The sequence below is a fragment of the Ranitomeya imitator genome, chromosome 4, assembly GCF_032444005.1.
Source record: "Ranitomeya imitator isolate aRanImi1 chromosome 4, aRanImi1.pri, whole genome shotgun sequence".
Classification (NCBI taxonomy): Eukaryota; Metazoa; Chordata; class Amphibia; order Anura; family Dendrobatidae; genus Ranitomeya; species Ranitomeya imitator.
Genome location: NC_091285.1, coordinates 642,932,898 through 642,951,312, shown reverse-complemented (window position 1 = coordinate 642,951,312; position 18,415 = coordinate 642,932,898). Strand labels below are relative to the sequence as shown.

At 42.2% G+C, this 18,415-nt stretch overlaps 1 protein-coding gene across 3 annotated transcripts in view; it reads left to right on the top strand.

The window, feature by feature from the left end:
• LOC138677069 (RING finger protein 112-like) overlaps window positions 1-18,415 on the top strand; it is a 90,084-nt gene that overhangs the window by 49,120 nt on the left and 22,549 nt on the right. For all 3 annotated transcript variants that reach the window (XM_069766905.1, XM_069766903.1, XM_069766904.1), the window contains 4 exons: window positions 9,903-9,989; window positions 11,163-11,286; window positions 12,687-12,820; window positions 16,819-16,872. In XM_069766905.1, coding sequence (XP_069623006.1) covers window positions 9,903-9,989; window positions 11,163-11,286; window positions 12,687-12,820; window positions 16,819-16,872 — 399 coding nt within the window. The remainder of the gene's footprint in view (window positions 1-9,902; window positions 9,990-11,162; window positions 11,287-12,686; window positions 12,821-16,818; window positions 16,873-18,415) is intronic.

Below are 18,415 nucleotides of genomic sequence, written 5' to 3'. Positions count from 1 at the left end.
CAGTGGGGCAAAAAAGTATTTAGTCAGTCAGCAATAGTGCAAGTTCCACCACTTAAAAAGATGAGAGGCGTCTGTAATTTACATCATAGGTAGACCTCAACTATGGGAGACAAACTGAGAAAAAAAAATCCAGAAAATCACATTGTCTGTTTTTTTAACATTTTATTTGCATATTATGGTGGAAAATAAGTATTTGGTCAGAAACAAAATTTCATCTCAATAGTTTGTAATATATCCTTTGTTGGCAATGACAGAGGTGAAACGTTTTCTGTAAGTCTTCACAAGGTTGCCACACACTGTTGTTGGTATGTTGGCCCATTCCTCCATGCAGATCTCCTCTAGAGCAGTGATGTTTTTGGCTTTTCGCTTGGCAACACGGACTTTCAACTCCCTCCAAAGGTTTTCTATAGGGTTGAGATATGGAGACTGGCTAGGCCACTCCAGGACCTTGAAATGCTTCTTACGAAGCCACTCCTTCGTTGCCCTGGCGGTGTGCTTTGAATCATTGTCATGTTGAAAGACCCAGCCACGTTTCATCTTCAATGCCCTTGCTGATGGAAGGAGGTTTGCACTGAAAATCTCACGATACATGGCCCCATTCATTCTTTCATGTACCCGGATCAGTCGTCCCGGCCCCTTTGCAGAGAAACAGCCCCAAAGCATGATGTTTCCACCACCATGCTTTACAGTAGGTATGGTGTTTGATGGATGCAACTCAGTATTCTTTTTCCTCCAAACACAACAAGTTGTGTTTCTACCAAACAGTTCCAGTTTGGTTTCATCAGACCATAGGACATTCTCCCAAAACTCCTCTGGATCATCCAAATGCTCTCTAGCAAACTTCCGACGGGCCCGGACATGTACTGGCTTAAGCAGTGGGAAACGTCTGGCACTGCAGGATCTGAGTCCATGGTGGCGTAGTGTGTTACTTATGGTAGGCCTTGTTACATTGGTCCCAGCTCTCTGCAGTTCATTCACTAGGTCCCCCCGTGTGGTTCTGGGATTTTTGCTCACCGTTCTTGTGATCATTCTGATCTGGGTGGGATTTTGCGTGGAGCCCCAGATCGAGGGAGATTATCAGTGGTCTTGTATGTCTTCCATTTTCTAATTATTGCTCCCACTGTTGATTTCTTCACTCCAAGCTGGTTGGCTATTGCAGATTCAGTCTTCCCAGCCTGGTGCAGGGCTAGAATTTTGTTTCTGGTGTCCTTTGACAGCTCTTTGGTCTTCACCATAGTGGAGTTTGGAGTCAGACTGTTTGAGGGTGTGCACAGGTGTCTTTTTATACTGATAACAAGTTTAAACAGGTGCCATTACTACAGGTAATGAGTGGGGGAAAGAGGAGACTCTTAAAGAAGAAGTTACAGGTCTGTGAGAGCCAGAAATCTTGATTGTTTGTTTCTGACCAAATATTTATTTTCCACCATAATATGCAAATAAAATGTTAAAAAAAGACAATGTGATTTTCTGGATTTTTTTTTCTCAGTTTGTCTCCCATAGTTGAGGTCTACCTATGATGTAAATTACAGACGCCTCTCATCTTTTTAAGTGGTGGAACTTGCACTATTGCTGACTGACTAAATACTTTTTTGCCCCACTGTATGTTGTTTCAGGTCTCTCACCTTCAGCTGCTGACAGCTCATTAGCAGCCACCTCTGACCTTGCAAAGCGTTCCAGCCGAGCGATCACCTCCATCTTCCTTAGGCTTGGTTCCCATTGCGTTAATGGGAAAGCGCTAACGGACAGCGTTGCACGGCGAAATTAACGCCGTGCAACGCGTCCGTTAGCGCGCCCATTCACGGCAATGGGAACGCGCAGCACTAGCGCGTGCCATGTTCGGCACACGCTAGCGACGCGCTGGTGTTTCCAGGCGCGCCGCGGACACTGCTTGCAGCGTCCGAGGCGTGCCCGCGGTCCGTTCCCCGCTCTCGCAGATCGGGGATCTGCGAGAGCGGGGACGTTACCGCGACCCCGGGACGCGGCCACATTAAAAACATTGCGTTAGCGCAACCCGCTAGCGCTAAACGGGTTGCACTAACGCAATGTGACCCTAGCCTTAGATATGCCGCGCTCGCCCTTGCCGCCTCTTCTGCAGTCTCGGCGCCATCTTGGGCCTGAGAGGTTCCAGACGCTGCCAGCTCCTTCTGTCTCCTGCGCGTCATTCTCATGTGGGACTCCTCTCCACCTGACCGCACACTGCTCACTGCTGCTCCATGGGTCCCTGCACACTCTTAAGAGTGAATTCAGCGTTCGGCGGCGCCTCAGGTACCAATGTTTAGGGAGATTGTGGCAGGAGAGCTCAGCCGTCCGTCTTCTCACATTGCTCGTTAGGCCACGCCCCTAGCAGGTTTAATAAGATGCAAATAAGTTAGAGCCTTCAAACTTCAAACAAGAGCAGGATTTATTAACAGATGCATAAATCTTACAAACCAAAAAGTTTTGTTGCTCAGTTAAATTTTTTATAAATTTTAAACATAAAAGTGTGGGTCAATTATTATTCAACCCCTAGGTTTAATATTTTGTGGAATAACCTTTGTTTGCAATTACAGCTAATAATCGTCTTTTATAAGACCTGATCAGGCAGGCACAGGTCTCTGGAGTTATCTTGGCCCACTCCTCCATGCAGATCTTCTCCAAGTTATCTAGGTTCTTTGGGTGTCTCATGTGGACTTTAATCTTGAGCTCCTTCCACAAGTTTTCAATTGGGTTAAGGTCAGGAGACTGACTAGGCCACTGCAACACCTTGATTTTTTGCCTCTTGAACCAGGCCTTGGTTTCCATGGCTGTGTGCTTTGGGTCGTTGTCTTGTTGGAAGATGAAATGACGACCCATCTTAAGATCCTTGATGGAGGAGCGGAGGTTCTTGGCCAAATCTCCAGGTAGGCTGTGCTATCCATCTTCCCATGGATGCGGACCAGATGGCCAGGCCCCTTGGCTGAGAAACAGCCCCACAGCATGATGCTACCACCATGCTTGACTGTAGGGATGGTATTCTTGGGGTCGTATGCAGTGCCATCCAGTCTCCAAACGTCACGTGTGTGGTTGGCACCAAAGATCTCGATCTTGGTCTCATCAGACCAGAGAACCTTGAACCAGTCAGTCTCAGAGTCCTCCAAGTGATCATGAGCAAACTGTAGACGAGCCTTGACATGACGCTTTGAAAGTAAAGGTACCTTACGGGCTCGTCTGGAACGGAGACCATTGCGGTGGAGTACGTTACTTATGGTATTGACTGAAACCAATGTCCCCACTGCCATGAGATCTTCCCGGAGCTCCTTCCTTGTTGTCCTTGGGTTAGCCTTGACTCTTCGGACAAGCCTGGCCTTGGCACGGGAGGAAACTTTCAAAGGCTGTCCAGGCCGTGGAAGGCTAACAGTAGTTCCATAAGCCTTCCACTTCCGGATGATGCTCCCAACAGTGGAGACAGGTAGGCCCAACTCCTTGGAAAGGGTTTTGTACCCCTTGCCAGCCTTGTGACCCTCCACGATCTTGTCTCTGATGGCCTTGGAATGCTCCTTTGTCTTTCCCATGTTGACCATGCATGAGTGCTGTTCACAAGTTTGGGGAGGGTCTTAAAGTCAGAAAAGGCTGGAAAAAGAGATAATTAATCCAAACATGTGAAGCTCATTGATCTTTGTGCCTGAACTACTTCTTAATACTTTAGGGGAACCAAACAGAATTCTGGTGGGTTGAGGGGTTGAATAATAAATGACCCTCTGAAAAGACTTTTCACAATTTAAAAAAAAAATAAACAAAGAAATAACATTCTTTTTTGCTGCAGTGCATTTCACACTTCCAGGCTGATCTACAGTCCAAATGTCACAATGCCAAGTTAATTCCAAATGTGTAAACCTGCTAAATCTGCAGGGGGTTGAATACTACTTGTAGGCACAGTATGTGTGGGGTCAGGAGGGGTTTACAGTGTGGATGTAGCAGAGCCGTGTGTCTACGAGGTGTATGAAGCAGAGCTGTGTGTGCAAGGTGTACGGAGCGGAGCCACGTGTGTACGAGGTGTACGGAGCGGAGCCGGGGGTGTACGAGGTGTACGGAGCAGAGCCGTTTGTGTATGAGGTGTATGGAGCGGAGCCGTGTGTGCAAGGTGTATGAAGCGGAGCCGTGTGTGTACGAGGTGTACAGAGTGGAGCCGTGTATTTACGAGGTGTACGGAGTGGAGCAGTGTGTGTACGATGTGTATGGAGCGGAGCCGTGTGTGCACAAGGTGTACAGAGCGGAGGAGTGTGTGCAAGGTGTACGGAGCGGAGCCGTGTGTGCAAGGTGTACGGAGCGGAGCCGCGTGTATAGGAGTAACTATGTGTGGCCATTATACTGTACGCAATATCATGTGTGGCTCTTATACAGTATGGAGCATCATCTGTGGCCATTATACAGTATGGAGCATCATGTGTGGCCATTATACAGTATGGAGCACTGTGTGGCCATTATGCAGTATGGAGCATCATGTGTGGCCATTATACAGTATGGAGCTATACTGGTGCTATAGCTAATGGTGGCACCACAGAAGTACTATTTTGACCTGGCCTTGCAAGACGCAAAAGAGTATGTGAAGTTGAAAAAGGAGATCTTGGTGCGTTATGAGTAACTCTCATTGTCAGGATGCAACAGGTACACCACAAGGCCTATGACAGTGACAAAACTCTGTGTCTTAAATGTTTGACCTATTACACCAGGATCAAAAGTGCTTGCAATCCTCCTCCCTAGCGCAAATGGTGGAGTGGGTCGTCATGGACAGGTTAATACACTCCATTCCAAGGCTGATGCAATCCTGGGTTGCCCCAAGGTGGGGCTGATACCAAAAAGAAGTGAATTAGAGCCACATTTAGGGGGATCCAAGAGCCCGAAACGGCAGAGTAGTTGCCGAAGGCCCCATCTAATAATGCTATCGGTTGGAGGTTCCAGGTCACATAGCTGCCCGTTGTCCCATGACCACTGAGCTGATGGACTGCAGCAAAGGACAGCGCTGCTTATATTTTACATACCCTACCTGCAGTGCTAACTTTTATCCTTGCGAGGGGCAGCAAGCATGTCCCGTAAGAGTGAACGGAGTGCCCATGACTGGTCTATTGGACTCGGGAAAGTTGGTCACCCAAGTGAGGACCCCACTTCATCAACGGTTGATTTCTGGGAAGATGGTGAGCTCTGCTGTATACACAGGGATGCTAAAGACTACTTTGTGGACCAAGTTGTCACTGGCACAAACTGTGGCACCGATTCCCATGATGTTGATATATTACACCCTGTTATAATAGGGTGGGATTTTGTCTTGTTTTGGGTCTTGTGGGGGAAATTGAAAGGGGATCGTCTGGTTTCTCTGACCAGACAGGTCACTCTTAAAGAAAACTCAACACAGCTCGAGTCTGGGTTTCCCTTTTATGTGATGGTTGGCGATGAGGATGAGGCAGCATCCACTGAAGCCAGCATCCCTGAGCTGGAGGTGTCAAGTTGAATATTTGGTACTGCCCAACTCAAACTCAGGTACTCAACTCTTAAAGGAGCATTTAGTTAATCCTAGTTAATGATGAACTTACCTGGAGCAGCCAGTGCCAGGCAGCAGCTGCCAAGGCAAACAGGATCATGGGGTGCATTAAAAGAGGTCTGGATACACATGATGAGAGCATTATACTGCCTCTGTACAAATCCCTAGTTAGACCGCACATGGAGTACTGTGTCCAGTTTTGGGCACCGGTGCTCAGGAAGGATATAATGGAACTAGAGAGAGTACAAAGGAGGGCAACAAAATTAATAAAGGGGATGGGAGAACTACAATACCCAGATAGATTAGCGAAATTAGGATTATTTAGTCTAGAAAAAAGACGACTGAGGGGCGATCTAATAACCATGTATAAGTATATAAGGGGACAATACAAATATCTCGCTGAGGATCTGTTTATACCAAGGAAGGTGACGGGCACAAGGGGGCATTCTTTGCGTCTGGAGGAGAGAAGGTTTTTCCACCAACATAGAAGAGGATTCTTTACTGTTAGGGCAGTGAGAATCTGGAATTGCTTGCCTGAGGAGGTGGTGATGGCGAACTCAGTCGAGGGGTTCAAGAGAGGCCTGGATGTCTTCCTGGAGCAGAACAATATTGTATCATACAATTATTAGGTTCTGTAGAAGGACGTAGATCTGGGTATTTATTATGATGGAATATAGGCTGAACTGGATGGACAAATGTCTTTTTTCGGCCTTACTAACTATGTTACTATGTTACTATGTTATTTGATAACGTAGCTGTACTTAATGATGTTGCTCAAGACTCTGGAGCAGACACCCGATATTCATATTTTGCTGTAAATGGGGAGTTACTACACTACCGTTCAAAAGTTTAGGGTCACCCAGACAATTTTGTGTTTTCCATTAAAACTTATACTTTTATGAATCAAATGAGTTGCCAAATGAATTGAAAATCTAGTCCAGACATTGACAAGGTTCGAAAAAAAGATTTTTATTCTAAATAATAATTTTCTCCTTCAAACTTTGCTTTCGTCAAAGAATGCTTCTTTTGCAGCAATTACAGCATTGCAGACTCTTGGCATTCTAGCAGTTAATTTGCTGATGTAATCTGGAGAAATTTCACCCCATGCTTCCAGAAGCCGCTCCCACAAGTTGGTTTGGCTTGATGGGCTCCCACAAAAGGTCAATGGGGTTGAGATCTATTACAGATAGAATACCAGCTGCCTGCTTCTTCCCTGAATAGTTCTTGCATAATTTGGAGGTGTTCTTTGGGTTATTGTCCTGTTGTAGGATGAAACTGGCGCCAATCAAGCGCTGTCCACAGGGTTTGGCATGGCGTTGCAAAATGGAGTGATAGCCTTCCTTATTCAAAATCCCTTTTACCTTGTACATATCTACCACTTTACCAGCACCAAAGCAACCCCAGACCATCACATTACCTCCACCATGCTTGACAGATGGCATCAGGCACTCTTTCAGCATCTTTTCAGTTTTTCTGCATCTCACAAATGTTCTTCTGTGTGATCCAAACACCTCAAATTTGGATTCGTCTGTCCATAACACTTTTTTCCAATCTTCCCCTGTCCAATGTCTGTGTTCTTTTGCCCATATTAATCTTTTCCTTTTATTAGCCAGTCTCAGATATGGCTTTTTCTTTGCCACTCTGCCCTGAAGGCCAGCATCCCGGATGAGTGTACTATTTAATGAAGCTGCCAGTTGAGGACCTGTGAGGCATCGATTTCTCAAACTACAGACTCAAATGTAGTTGCTTTGTTGCTCAGTTGTGCAGCGGGGCCTCCCACTTCTTTTTTACTCTGGTTAGAGCCTGTTTGTGCTCTCCTCTGAATGGTGTAGTACACACTGTTGTAGGAAACCTTCAGTTTCTTGGCAATTTCTTGCATGGAATAGCCTTCATTTCTAAGATCAGGAATAGACTGTCGAGTTTCACATGAAAGTTCTTGTTTTCTGGCCATTTTGAGAGTTTAATAGAACCAACAAATGAAATGCTCCAGATTGTCAAGTAGCTCAAAGGAAGGTCAGGTTTATAGGTTCTCTAATCAGCCAAACTGTTTTCAGCTGTGCTAACATACTTGCACAAGGGTTTTCAAGGGTATTCTAACCATCCATTAGCCTTCTTACACAGTTAGATAATAATACAAAGTACCATAAGAACACTGGAGTGATGGTTGTTGGAAATGGGCCTCTATACACGTATGAAGATATTGCATTACAAACCAGATGCTTGCAGCTAGAATAGTCATTTACCACATTAACAATGTATAGAGTGTATTTCTGAATCATTTAATGTTAGCTTCATTGGAAAGAACAGTGCTTTTCTTTTCAATTAAATTAAGGAAATTTCATTTTAAGGAAATTATCATCACAGATGTCTACAAACTTGTAGTCAGTCAGCCTGCATATTTGAAGGGTGAAAAGTACTGTATTTTTGGGACCATAAGACGCACCCCAAATATTCAGAAGGAAAATAGGGGAAAAAAAATAGTACATCAAATGGGGGTCCGTCTTACATTCCAAATAAAAATCAGCTTACCTGGGGGGATCGGCAATGCTGGTGGAGCTGGGGTCACAGGGGGAGTTCGGTGGTTTGGCTATGATATGGCTGCCATCCCAGACTGGTGCAACAGGTTCGGCAGTGCTCATTGTGCAGGGGTCTCTGTCGACATTTTGTGAAAGCCCGGAGCCCCCGCACATCCACTGCTGCGATGCAGTGGCCTCCAGAAAAATGGCCGCCATAGGCAGTTCATGTGCGGATTGAGAGCAAAGTTGGGGAGAAAAAGTGCATCCTATAGTCCGAAAAATACAGTAGTCATTGTGTTTGCTATCATAGTACCACACTGAAAAGAAACAAAGAAAGCTAAAGAAAGAGTTGTCTCAGCAGAAAAACATGCTAAAGGTTAAAGGGTATAAGAACATCTCCAAACAGCTTCATGTTTCTGTTACTTCAGTTGCACAGAACATGATTCAGACGTTTATGGGGCTGTAGCCAACCTCCCCGAACGTGGCTGCAAAAAGAAAATTGCTGACTATCGACAGATAATATGAATAGTAACTAAAGATCCCAGAACAACTTCCAAAGAGCTTAGAGGAGAACTCCAGAGTAAAGGTGCATGAGTGTCAGATGGCACCGTCTGCCACTGTCTTGACCAAAATGGACTTTATGGAAGATGACCAAGGAGGAAACCACTGTTGAAAGCAAATAGTAAAACAGCGAGTCTGGAATTTGCCAAAATGCATATTGACGAGCCACAAAGCTTCTGGGAGAACATCCATTGGTTAGATGAGACAAAACTAAAGCTTTTTGGCAAGTCACATCAGCTTTATTTTCACAGTCGCAAAAAATAAAGCCTACAAAGAAAAGAACATTGTCCCGACTTTGAAACAAGGAGGAGCCTCAGATATGTTTTGGGGCTCATTTGCTGAATTTGGCACAGGGTGTCTTGTATCTGTGCAGGGTATAATGAAATCTCAAGACTATCAAGACACTGTGGAGTGAAATGTATTGTTCAGTGTCAGAAGGTTTTGTCTGAGGCACAAGTCATGGCTTCTCCAACAGGGCAATGACCCAAAAGACATTGCTAAAAACATCCAAGAATGGCTAAGAGCAAAGCATTGGGCAATCCTGAAGTGTTTTCTATGAGCCCTGACCTAAATCCTATTGACCATCTGTGGAAGGAGCTGAAACCTTCAGTCTGGAGAAGGAACCCTTCACACCTGAGACACAAGGAGCAGTTTGCACATGAGGAGTGGGCAAAAATACCTGTAGAACGGTGCAGAAGTCTCCTTGAGAGTTACAGAAATTGTTTGCAGTCATTGCCTCAAAAGTTTGTGCAACAAAATATTAAGTTAAAGGTAATATTATTTTTGTCCAGGCTAGTTTCATTAGTTTTTCTTTTTCTATTGAACCACAATTTCAAAGCAAAAAATCAATGTCCGATTAGTTGATATTCAGTAAATTTAAATTGAAAATTACTTTAGTGAGTTTCAAGTTATTTCAATGACCATTGTGGTTTTTTTCTTAATTTAATATAAAGATAGCAGCTCTTTTGTCCATGTTTGTGCCTGTCATTGTAATTCTGGCTCTGATGCTAATTAAACTGCTGTAAACTCTTCCTGAAAGGATGTGAATTACGGTACAAATCTGCAATAACGCCAGTGTGGAAATTGCAAGATTACAAATTTTGTATTGTAATATATAAAGATCGAGATATAAAAGCAACCAACTAATAAGATTTGCCAAAAGTAAAAAAAAAAAAACACATTTAACACAAAAACCTGATTTAGTCAATATCTCATTTTCTGGCAGGACATTCCCTTTCATTTAGGGAAATGAAAATCTAGAAAACTTACACCAAAACTGTAGAGAGATTTAATTTTGTTTGACAATTTTTTTTTCTTTTCTTTTATTCCAGTATTTTGATTTCTTGATCCGTAATTGGTATGACCCAAGGATGTGTGGAGCCGAACATGGTGAATCTCATTATAAACTAATAATTGAGGTTTGTAATTTTACATATATTAACTTTAGTTTTTATGAAACTTACATTCACTTTTCTATGCAGTAAAATTCCTTCATTTTGCAGTCAAAAAATGTGAATAGTTTAGTATTTGTTTCTAGCGAACATAGAACAGTTACATAGGAGAATGTATCTTTGGCTACAGAGTGCATTACAGTAGAATTGCAGCATATAGAACAAGCGATCAATCGACCCCAAGTTCAAATCCACTAGGGGGATGTAAAACAATAAAATGTAAGAAAAAAAAAAAGTATATATAAAATTTGAGTCACCCTCATTTTCTGGCTGAAATAATAAAGAGATAAAAGTCAGCAGATTTGGTAACAGCCCATCCGTAAAAATCTGACTTTTCAAAATAAACAATTAAATTACTCATATGGTATAGTAATTAAAAATGAGAATAAACGGCAAAACACAAGAACTGCATTCTTTAGTGGCCATATCTCCCTAAAAATATGCAATCAAAAGGTCTTGTTTACCCTAAAATAATATCAATAACAATATCAACTCGCCATGGAAGAAAAAAAACAAGCCTTCAGACAGCTTCAATGATGAAAAAAAACAAAAACTTACAGGTCTCAAAAAATCGCAAAACAAACCACTTTTTTTTATTTCATTTTTGAATTGTGTTTTACCGCTTTTTTTTCAACTGTTTTTATTACATTACATGGTAAACTGGATGGTTTCTTTCTAGACTACAACTGGATTAACAAAAAAAAGCAACAACCTCTCCTAGGATTAGGTTGGCAGCAAAATAAAAATATTCTTATGGCTGTTGGAAGACGGAGACAAAAAATGCAAACGCACAAGAACGAAAAGTTGTCTGGTCGTGAATACGTAAATTCGTCTTTCCGTCTGTCCTCGTCTTCTCGCTAAAATATATTTATTAGCTAGAAGTGTAGAACAGACAGATGAGCATAAGGCTGTAGGATCAGAATACACAGAATTTGCTTGTAGACTGCCACTATTGACATGCAGGTCTTCATGGGAGCTGCAGACACAATACTGAAGTCAGAAGATGTTGTCCTTGGTGGGATTTGTACCCAGGACCCCAGCGCAGCAAGGTATCAGTGCTACCCACTGAGCCACCGTGCTGCCTATACATATCGTCTAAGTTTATGACTTTAAGTTCTTGCTATATGTTTTGCTTTACAGACAATGAAGAAAAAATATAAGGATTGCACATTTTTAGAAGTTCTTAATCAGTGTTCTTCTAAATGCTTCTTGATGCCATATCCAGGAGAAAAAATCACTTCCGAGGACACTGGAAGACTTAAAGGTAATAATTATTGCACTGTTTCTCTTGCTACCAATAAAGGGTAGCCAGGATCCCGGACAGGCACCATATGTGTCAGGTGACATGTCAAATGATGAAAAGGTGTCATGTGTTATGTCTCGTGATCAACACACATTCTGCATATTTTTTTCCAACTGAACAATGCTATGCATAATAAATAAGACACTATGTAATACGAGATGTCACAATTCATAACAAGAGAGGAGACTATGTAATAAGGGACAACATGATACAACATAAGGCACAATGTAATAAGAGATGTCACTATATACTGTAAAAGAGGACACTGCAAAAAATGGAAAGCACAAATTAAACATAATAAAGAAGAATACTACAGCGCACATAACAAGAGATCACTATGTAGCAAGGGATGCCACTATAAATAAAAAGATAGTGCAATATGTAATAATGGACAACATGATACAACATAAGATGCTATGTAATAAGAGATGTCTCAATTTATAACAAGAGAGGAGACTAAGTAATAAGGGACTACAGCATACAACATAAGATGCTATTTAATAAGGGGTGATGCTATATACTGTATAACAAGAGGTCACTGTAATAAGGGACAACATGATACAACATAAGATGATATTTAATAAGGGGTGATGCTATATACTGAATAACAAGAGAGACACTATGTAATAAAACACAACATGATACAACAAAAGATGCTATGCAATAAGGGATGATGCTATAAAATGTATAACAAGAGAGGACTATGTAAAAATCGAAAGCACAAATTAAACTTAATAGAGGAAGGACATTATGTTACAAGGGACAGTATACATAACAAGAGATCACTAAGGACGGCACTATAAATAAAAAGAAAGTACACTATATAATAAGGGATAAGCCTATGCAGAATAAGAACAGTCACTATGTAATAACTGCGCTATACAAGCCTTATAATAGATCAGAAAGAAATATAAAAGAATTGTACATACCCCAAAATCGCAGAAATAAAAATAAGTTTTTGTTTTTTTTAAAATAGTAAAACATAAAAGAAAAACTATATAAATTTGCTATATGCATAACCTTACTGACTTGTAGAACAGTTACCAGGGCATTTTTTATTTAAGGTAAAGAAAATAAAAAAAGGTAATTCAGAATTACTGTTTTTTTTTTCTCAATCCCACTTGGATTTGTATCCTAAAATGTATATTGGCATTCAAAACTACAACCAATCCTACAATATAACAAATTTTCAAATTGAAATGGCGATGTTAATTGATAGATAAAAAAAAGGTTATGGATCCTGAAAGGCAAAGAGGAAAAAATGAAAACAGTTGAAAAATGGCTGCATCACCAATGGGTTAAATTAACCATGTAGTTACCTGCTGCCTACATATTCTACTTATTGTTTGCTAATTTTCTAGATATGAATAAAGAATTCCAGGAGAGTTTGAGAATTTATCTATCGGGTGTAGTGAGGAGAGTCCTTTCCAGTATTGGATCTGCTAACAGTGAAAACACAGTCACATGTTCTGAGATGGCTGAGAAGATATTAACGGTTTGTATCAAAGTTATCTATTACTTAAAGAAGAAACTGAATTTGCCCATCTTATACAATGTACGTTTTGAAGAAACCGATTATTATTATTAAGGGTCAGAATTCCTGCATTAGGCTCAGGAGATGCTCTGGAAGACTGGAGTCATCCATTGATTACATTAAGGACCATTCGATCACTACAATGCTTCATACAGAGTAATGGACCCCATCTAATGCTCCATACAGTATAATTAGCCCTATAAAGTGCTTCATACAGTATAATTAGCCCCATATATTGCTCCATACAGACTAATGAGCCCCATATTGTGCTCCATACAGAATAATGGACCCCATATAATGATCCATACAGAATAATGAACTCCATATAATGCTCCCTACAGAATAATTTTCTCCATACAGAAAGGGTCCCATATAATGCTCCATAGGCTGGGTTCACATTGCGTCTGTGGAGTCCGTTAGACGGACTACGTTACGCCGCGGCATAACGCGGTGTAATGCAGTCCGTTAACACCACCATTATGTCCTATGTCGGATGCATCGCTAGCGCACGCCCACAATGGGTGTGCGCTATCGATGTGCCGTCATTGAGTGACGGACCCTGAGACGCGGGCTGCAGCGTTTTCGGGTCCGTCACTGCTAGCGCAGATTGAGCATCTGCTAGCTCTATCTGCGCTAACGTGATGACACATCGGCACTTGCGTTAATAGCAGCCCGTTAACGTATGTATTGAACGGGCTGCTGTTAACGCAATGTGAACCCGGCCATACATAAAAAAATAATCAAATACATCTCCTCGTTCCTTGCTGGCTGGAGCTCCAATCTCCAGAGCATCTTTTGACCCTCTGCACTGCTCAGCATAGAGGGCGCACTGTAGTGACGTCATCGTGCCCTCTGCCCTGAGATGTCACAGTCAGAAGATGCGGAAGAGATAGGAGCTGCGGAAGAACAGGTAGAGTTAAGTATTTCAAACAGTTTAAAGCACAATGGCTGGGGAGGGGTGGCGGCAGCTCCTGGGTCCCATAGCATGCCGGCATCCCCAATGGCGAGCGGACCCCCCCATGCTTGCTTAGTGCCCCTGTACAGAATCCTTGCATGGACTGTGCAAGTTTTTAGTTTTAGGAATGATTGCTCAGTCCAGTTACTAATGCTCTGTGGTTCATGCAGATGCCACCACTGTTACCACTTTGTCACAGATGACACTGGAGAGATCACACAGATCCCACTGCTGCCACCACACAGCAAAATTCTCACTAAATTAGAATGTCATCAAAAAAGTTAATTTAGTTCAGTTCTTCAATACAAAAAGTGAAACGCATATATTATATAGAGTCATTACAGAGTGATCTATTTCAAGTGTTTATTTCTGTTAATGTTGATGATTATGGCTTACAGCCAATGAAAACCCAAAAGTCATTATCTCAGTAAATTAGAATACTTTATAACACCAGCTTGAAAAAATGATTTTTAAATCCGAAATGTTGGCCTACTGAAATGTATGATCAGTAAATGCACTCAATACTTGGTCGGGGCTCCTTTTCCATCAATTACTACATCAATGCCGCGTGGCATGGAGTCGATCAGCCTGTGGCACTGCTGAGGGGTTATGGAAGCCCAGGTTGCTTTGATAGCAGCCTTCAGGTTGTCTGCATTGTTGGGTCTGGTGTCTCATCTTCCTCTTGACAATACTCCATAGATTCTCTATGGGGTTAAGGTCAGGTGAGTTTGCTGCCAATCAAGCACAGTGATACTGCTGTTTGTAAACCAGGTATTGGTACTTTTGGCAGTGTGGACAGGGGCTGCTGGAGAATGAAATTTCCATCTCTAAAAAGCTTGTCTTCAGAGGGAAGCATGAAGTGCTCTAAAATTTCCTGGTAGACGGCTGCGCTGACTTTGGCCTTGATAAAGCACAGTGGACCAGCAGATGACATGGCTCCCCAAACCATCACTGATTGTGCAAACTTCACACTAGATAGGCAGTGCTTATAAAAAAAATATACAAAGATGATACAAAATGAGAACCAAACAGTACAATATATACAATTACATAAAATTAAAAGGAAGAATGAAAGAAAACTGCTAAACCTTTGTCATGGAAATGGCTCACAGCTTAGCAGAGGGAAGCACTCCAATTAGGAAACTGGAACACTCTCACAGCGAACTATGTTTTCCTGGAATGACAAAGACCCAAACCCAAATACTGCTTGTTGCTAGCTCAAGTGTTATGGACCTGGTGGTTAGGAGCACCCGGACTGACCTGATGGTTAAACTAACACAGGACAAGCTCTGGGAAGTGGGAGCTCTGCTGACCGCAACCCCTAATCCTATCACACACACTAGAAATAGCCGTGGAGCGTACCTAACTCTGCCTAGACGCCTCTTCACAGCCTAAGAGCTAACTAGCCCTAGAGATGGAAAATAAAGCCTACCTTGCCTCAGAGAAATTCCCCAAAGGAAAAGGCAGCCCCCCACAAATATTGACTGTGAGTTAAGATGAAAGTCACAAACGCAGAAATGAAACAGGTTTCAGCAAAGGAGGCCAGACTTACTAAACAGACAGAGGATAGAAAAGGTATCTTTGCGGTCAGCACAAAAAACTACAAAAAGACCACGCAGAGTGTGCAAAAAGACCCCCGCACCGACTCACGGTGCGGAGGTGCCACTCTGCCTCCCAGAGCTTCCAGCTAGCAAGGCAAAATCATGATAGCAAGCTGGACAAGAAAACAATGAACAAATAATTAACTATCAGGGACTTGGCTTCTGCTGAAGTAGACAGGTCACCAGAAAGATCCAAGAGCGAACTGAACCAGTACAAGAACATTGACAGCTGGCATGGAGTAACAATCTGAGTGGAGTTAAATAGAGCAGCCAGCCTAAGAATAAACTAAGTCACCTGTGGAAGGAACCTCAGAACCAGCAGCTCCACTCACAGCCGAAGTACCATTCATGACCACAAGAGGGAGTTCGATAACAGAATTCACAACACTCAAGGTTACGACCACATACCTCCCTTTGATGAGCTCATGTGGAGGCTTATTTTGGGATGTGCTGGGTTTGTTCGAATTTTATGACATCCCCAACTTACAGGATATCTTCACCCCCGGAGGTCCCAGGCGGTAGATATTGTTGAAAACACAGAGAGGTAAAAAAATACTCTGTTGTAAAAAAGTCATAGTAAATAAGCAAGTGCTAGTCAAAAAATGAAAAAATACAGGGTATTTAGTTTATACGTTTTTTTTGCAAAAAAAAGTATGTTAAGCTGCTCCACCAATCGCCAAGGTATACCCATAATAGAGCAGTCCTGTCTAATGTATATAATCCCTATCTGATGTATTTAAAAACCTGATCATCTGTACAGTACCTGTATGAACAGGGCTCAGAGAGAAAATATCCACGTAGAACATGCGAGATGGAACAGCTACAATGCAAATGACCCACAGAGGTAGATATTGTTGTCATATCTGGACAATGGAGACAAAACATCTACTGTAGAACACTCTCATAAAAATCTTTTGAACGGAGGATGCTTCTTCCTTGGAAAAAAGAAAACATCTGCACTGTAAATGCTACTAGTCTCAATATGAGGAGAAAAAGGAGATGTACATTTCTGGTTGACCGCACTGCCGCTGGAAAGTGGTCATTGTCGTAGTACTTGATGGTGGCTTTATTAAGTGTGTCATATTCGTTCTGAACTCTTTAAAAAAATCAAAGACTTCATACATTTTTCCACTCTGCAAGTCTAGAGAGGAACATGAAGAAAAAGAAAAAACAATGCTAGATTTAGAAGCACGGTGACATTTACAGCAGATAAAAAAATACATATTTATGGCAAGTGACAGTTCCTCTTTAAGGGTCATGTCGAGGGTACAAGAGACTGCCTTTTTATATTTCACAGACTTGTTTTAGGATCTTCTCACTCATGAAACATTAGGAATTTGTATGTAAAAATGTATATCGTTCAGGAATTTAAAACTTCATTCATTCTATGTTCTTTTTTTCAGGAGTTTTTGCCCTACATTAACAAAATGAAGTGCAATATCTCCAGTCCCTCAGAGGTGAGGTGAATTTATATATTAATATGTATAATATGTGTCTTTTATATCATTCAACAAATCTATTAGCAGGAAATGTAAACATTTCATTAGTGAACTCTACGTTCCCCTCTACATTCCCCTGCTCCCTTTCCCAGTGGACATGATCCATGGCCGTGGTTCACACTGAGTTCCAGAAGTTGCCTGGAGAACTTGAATGACATCAACAATCAAAGCCTTTTATCCCCTTCCCAATACGGCTATTTTCTGTTTTCGTGTGTACGTTTTTTCTCTCCTTTTTCCAAAAACCATAATTTTCCATCAACGCAGCCATATAAGAGTTTTTTTTGGGGGGGAAGGAGTTCTACTTTTGAAGGATATCATTAATGTTATCATGTGATGTACTGAAAAGTGAGAAAAAATTCCCAAGTGCGGCAAAACTGCAAAAAAAAATTGCAATTCCACAATGTTTGTTTTTTTTCATTCATACTGTCAAAATTACTCATAATTATAATTTTCCAGGTTAGTACTATTACGGCAATACCAAAAATGAATAGGTTTTTTTTTTTTTTTTTACTGTAGGAGAAAAAAATCTGAAATTTGTATAAAAAATAAATTTGCATTTGTCACTGTTTTCTGAGACCCATAACATTTTCACATTTTTGGTCAATGTGTGATGGCTTATTTATTTGCACCCTCGTTTTTCTTAATAGCATTTTGGGGTCGATATAGTGTTTTGGTCGCCTTTTATTGCATTTTTTTTCCAGTGTTGCGGTGACTATAAAACCATAATTCTGACACTTGGATCTCTTTCTCGATGGGGTACATATGCTTTATGCATGCTCCCTTCAAGAGGCTGACTAGTGGGTGCAGCCTCACTCAAAACAAGTGGACAGCAGGGTACTCGGTACCGGGTCCTGCGGTTCACAGGGGGATGTCACGGTGGCTGACCTGGTCCGCGGCCCTGGAACGTCCGTATTAAAGGGAAAGGTCTTTAAAGGGGAAATGTTTGTGACGCCACCTGTGGTATTCGGTCAGGGTGACCGACGCTGCTTTAAGGGGTTCGCTGGGGTGATGTTATGGCAGCTAGATGGTATACCTTCCCCCAGGTGAAGTGTATCCCCAGGGCTTCCTGGTGTGTAGATGGTGGATGGTGAGAGGCGCAGTGAAGAACGAGGACACAAGGTTGCAGTCTCTTTACCTTTACTGAGGACTTCAGCATCCACAGTCCAGAGCACCAGATCACAGGGCAGGCAGAGTCCGGCCGGTTTGGAGGCAAGTCCAGAGTCCCCTTATCCAGGTGGAAATCAGTAGCCTTCCTCTAGCGCCATGGGGTTGTAGTTCCTTACTGCCTAAGGCTTCACATAAGGTCCTCACAGATGTTATGTCTCTCTCTCTATCACCCAGATAGGATAGGACAAACCCGTATGACTAGTGGCTTGAGGCGGTTTATAGGGACTCTATCATGCCCCAGCCTCTAAGGGGTGCCACCTTGCCTCCTTGGTATAGGGCGGACAGGAAACGTGAAATAAGCTGTCCTGCCGGTCTCTGGAGCAAGGCATAAAGG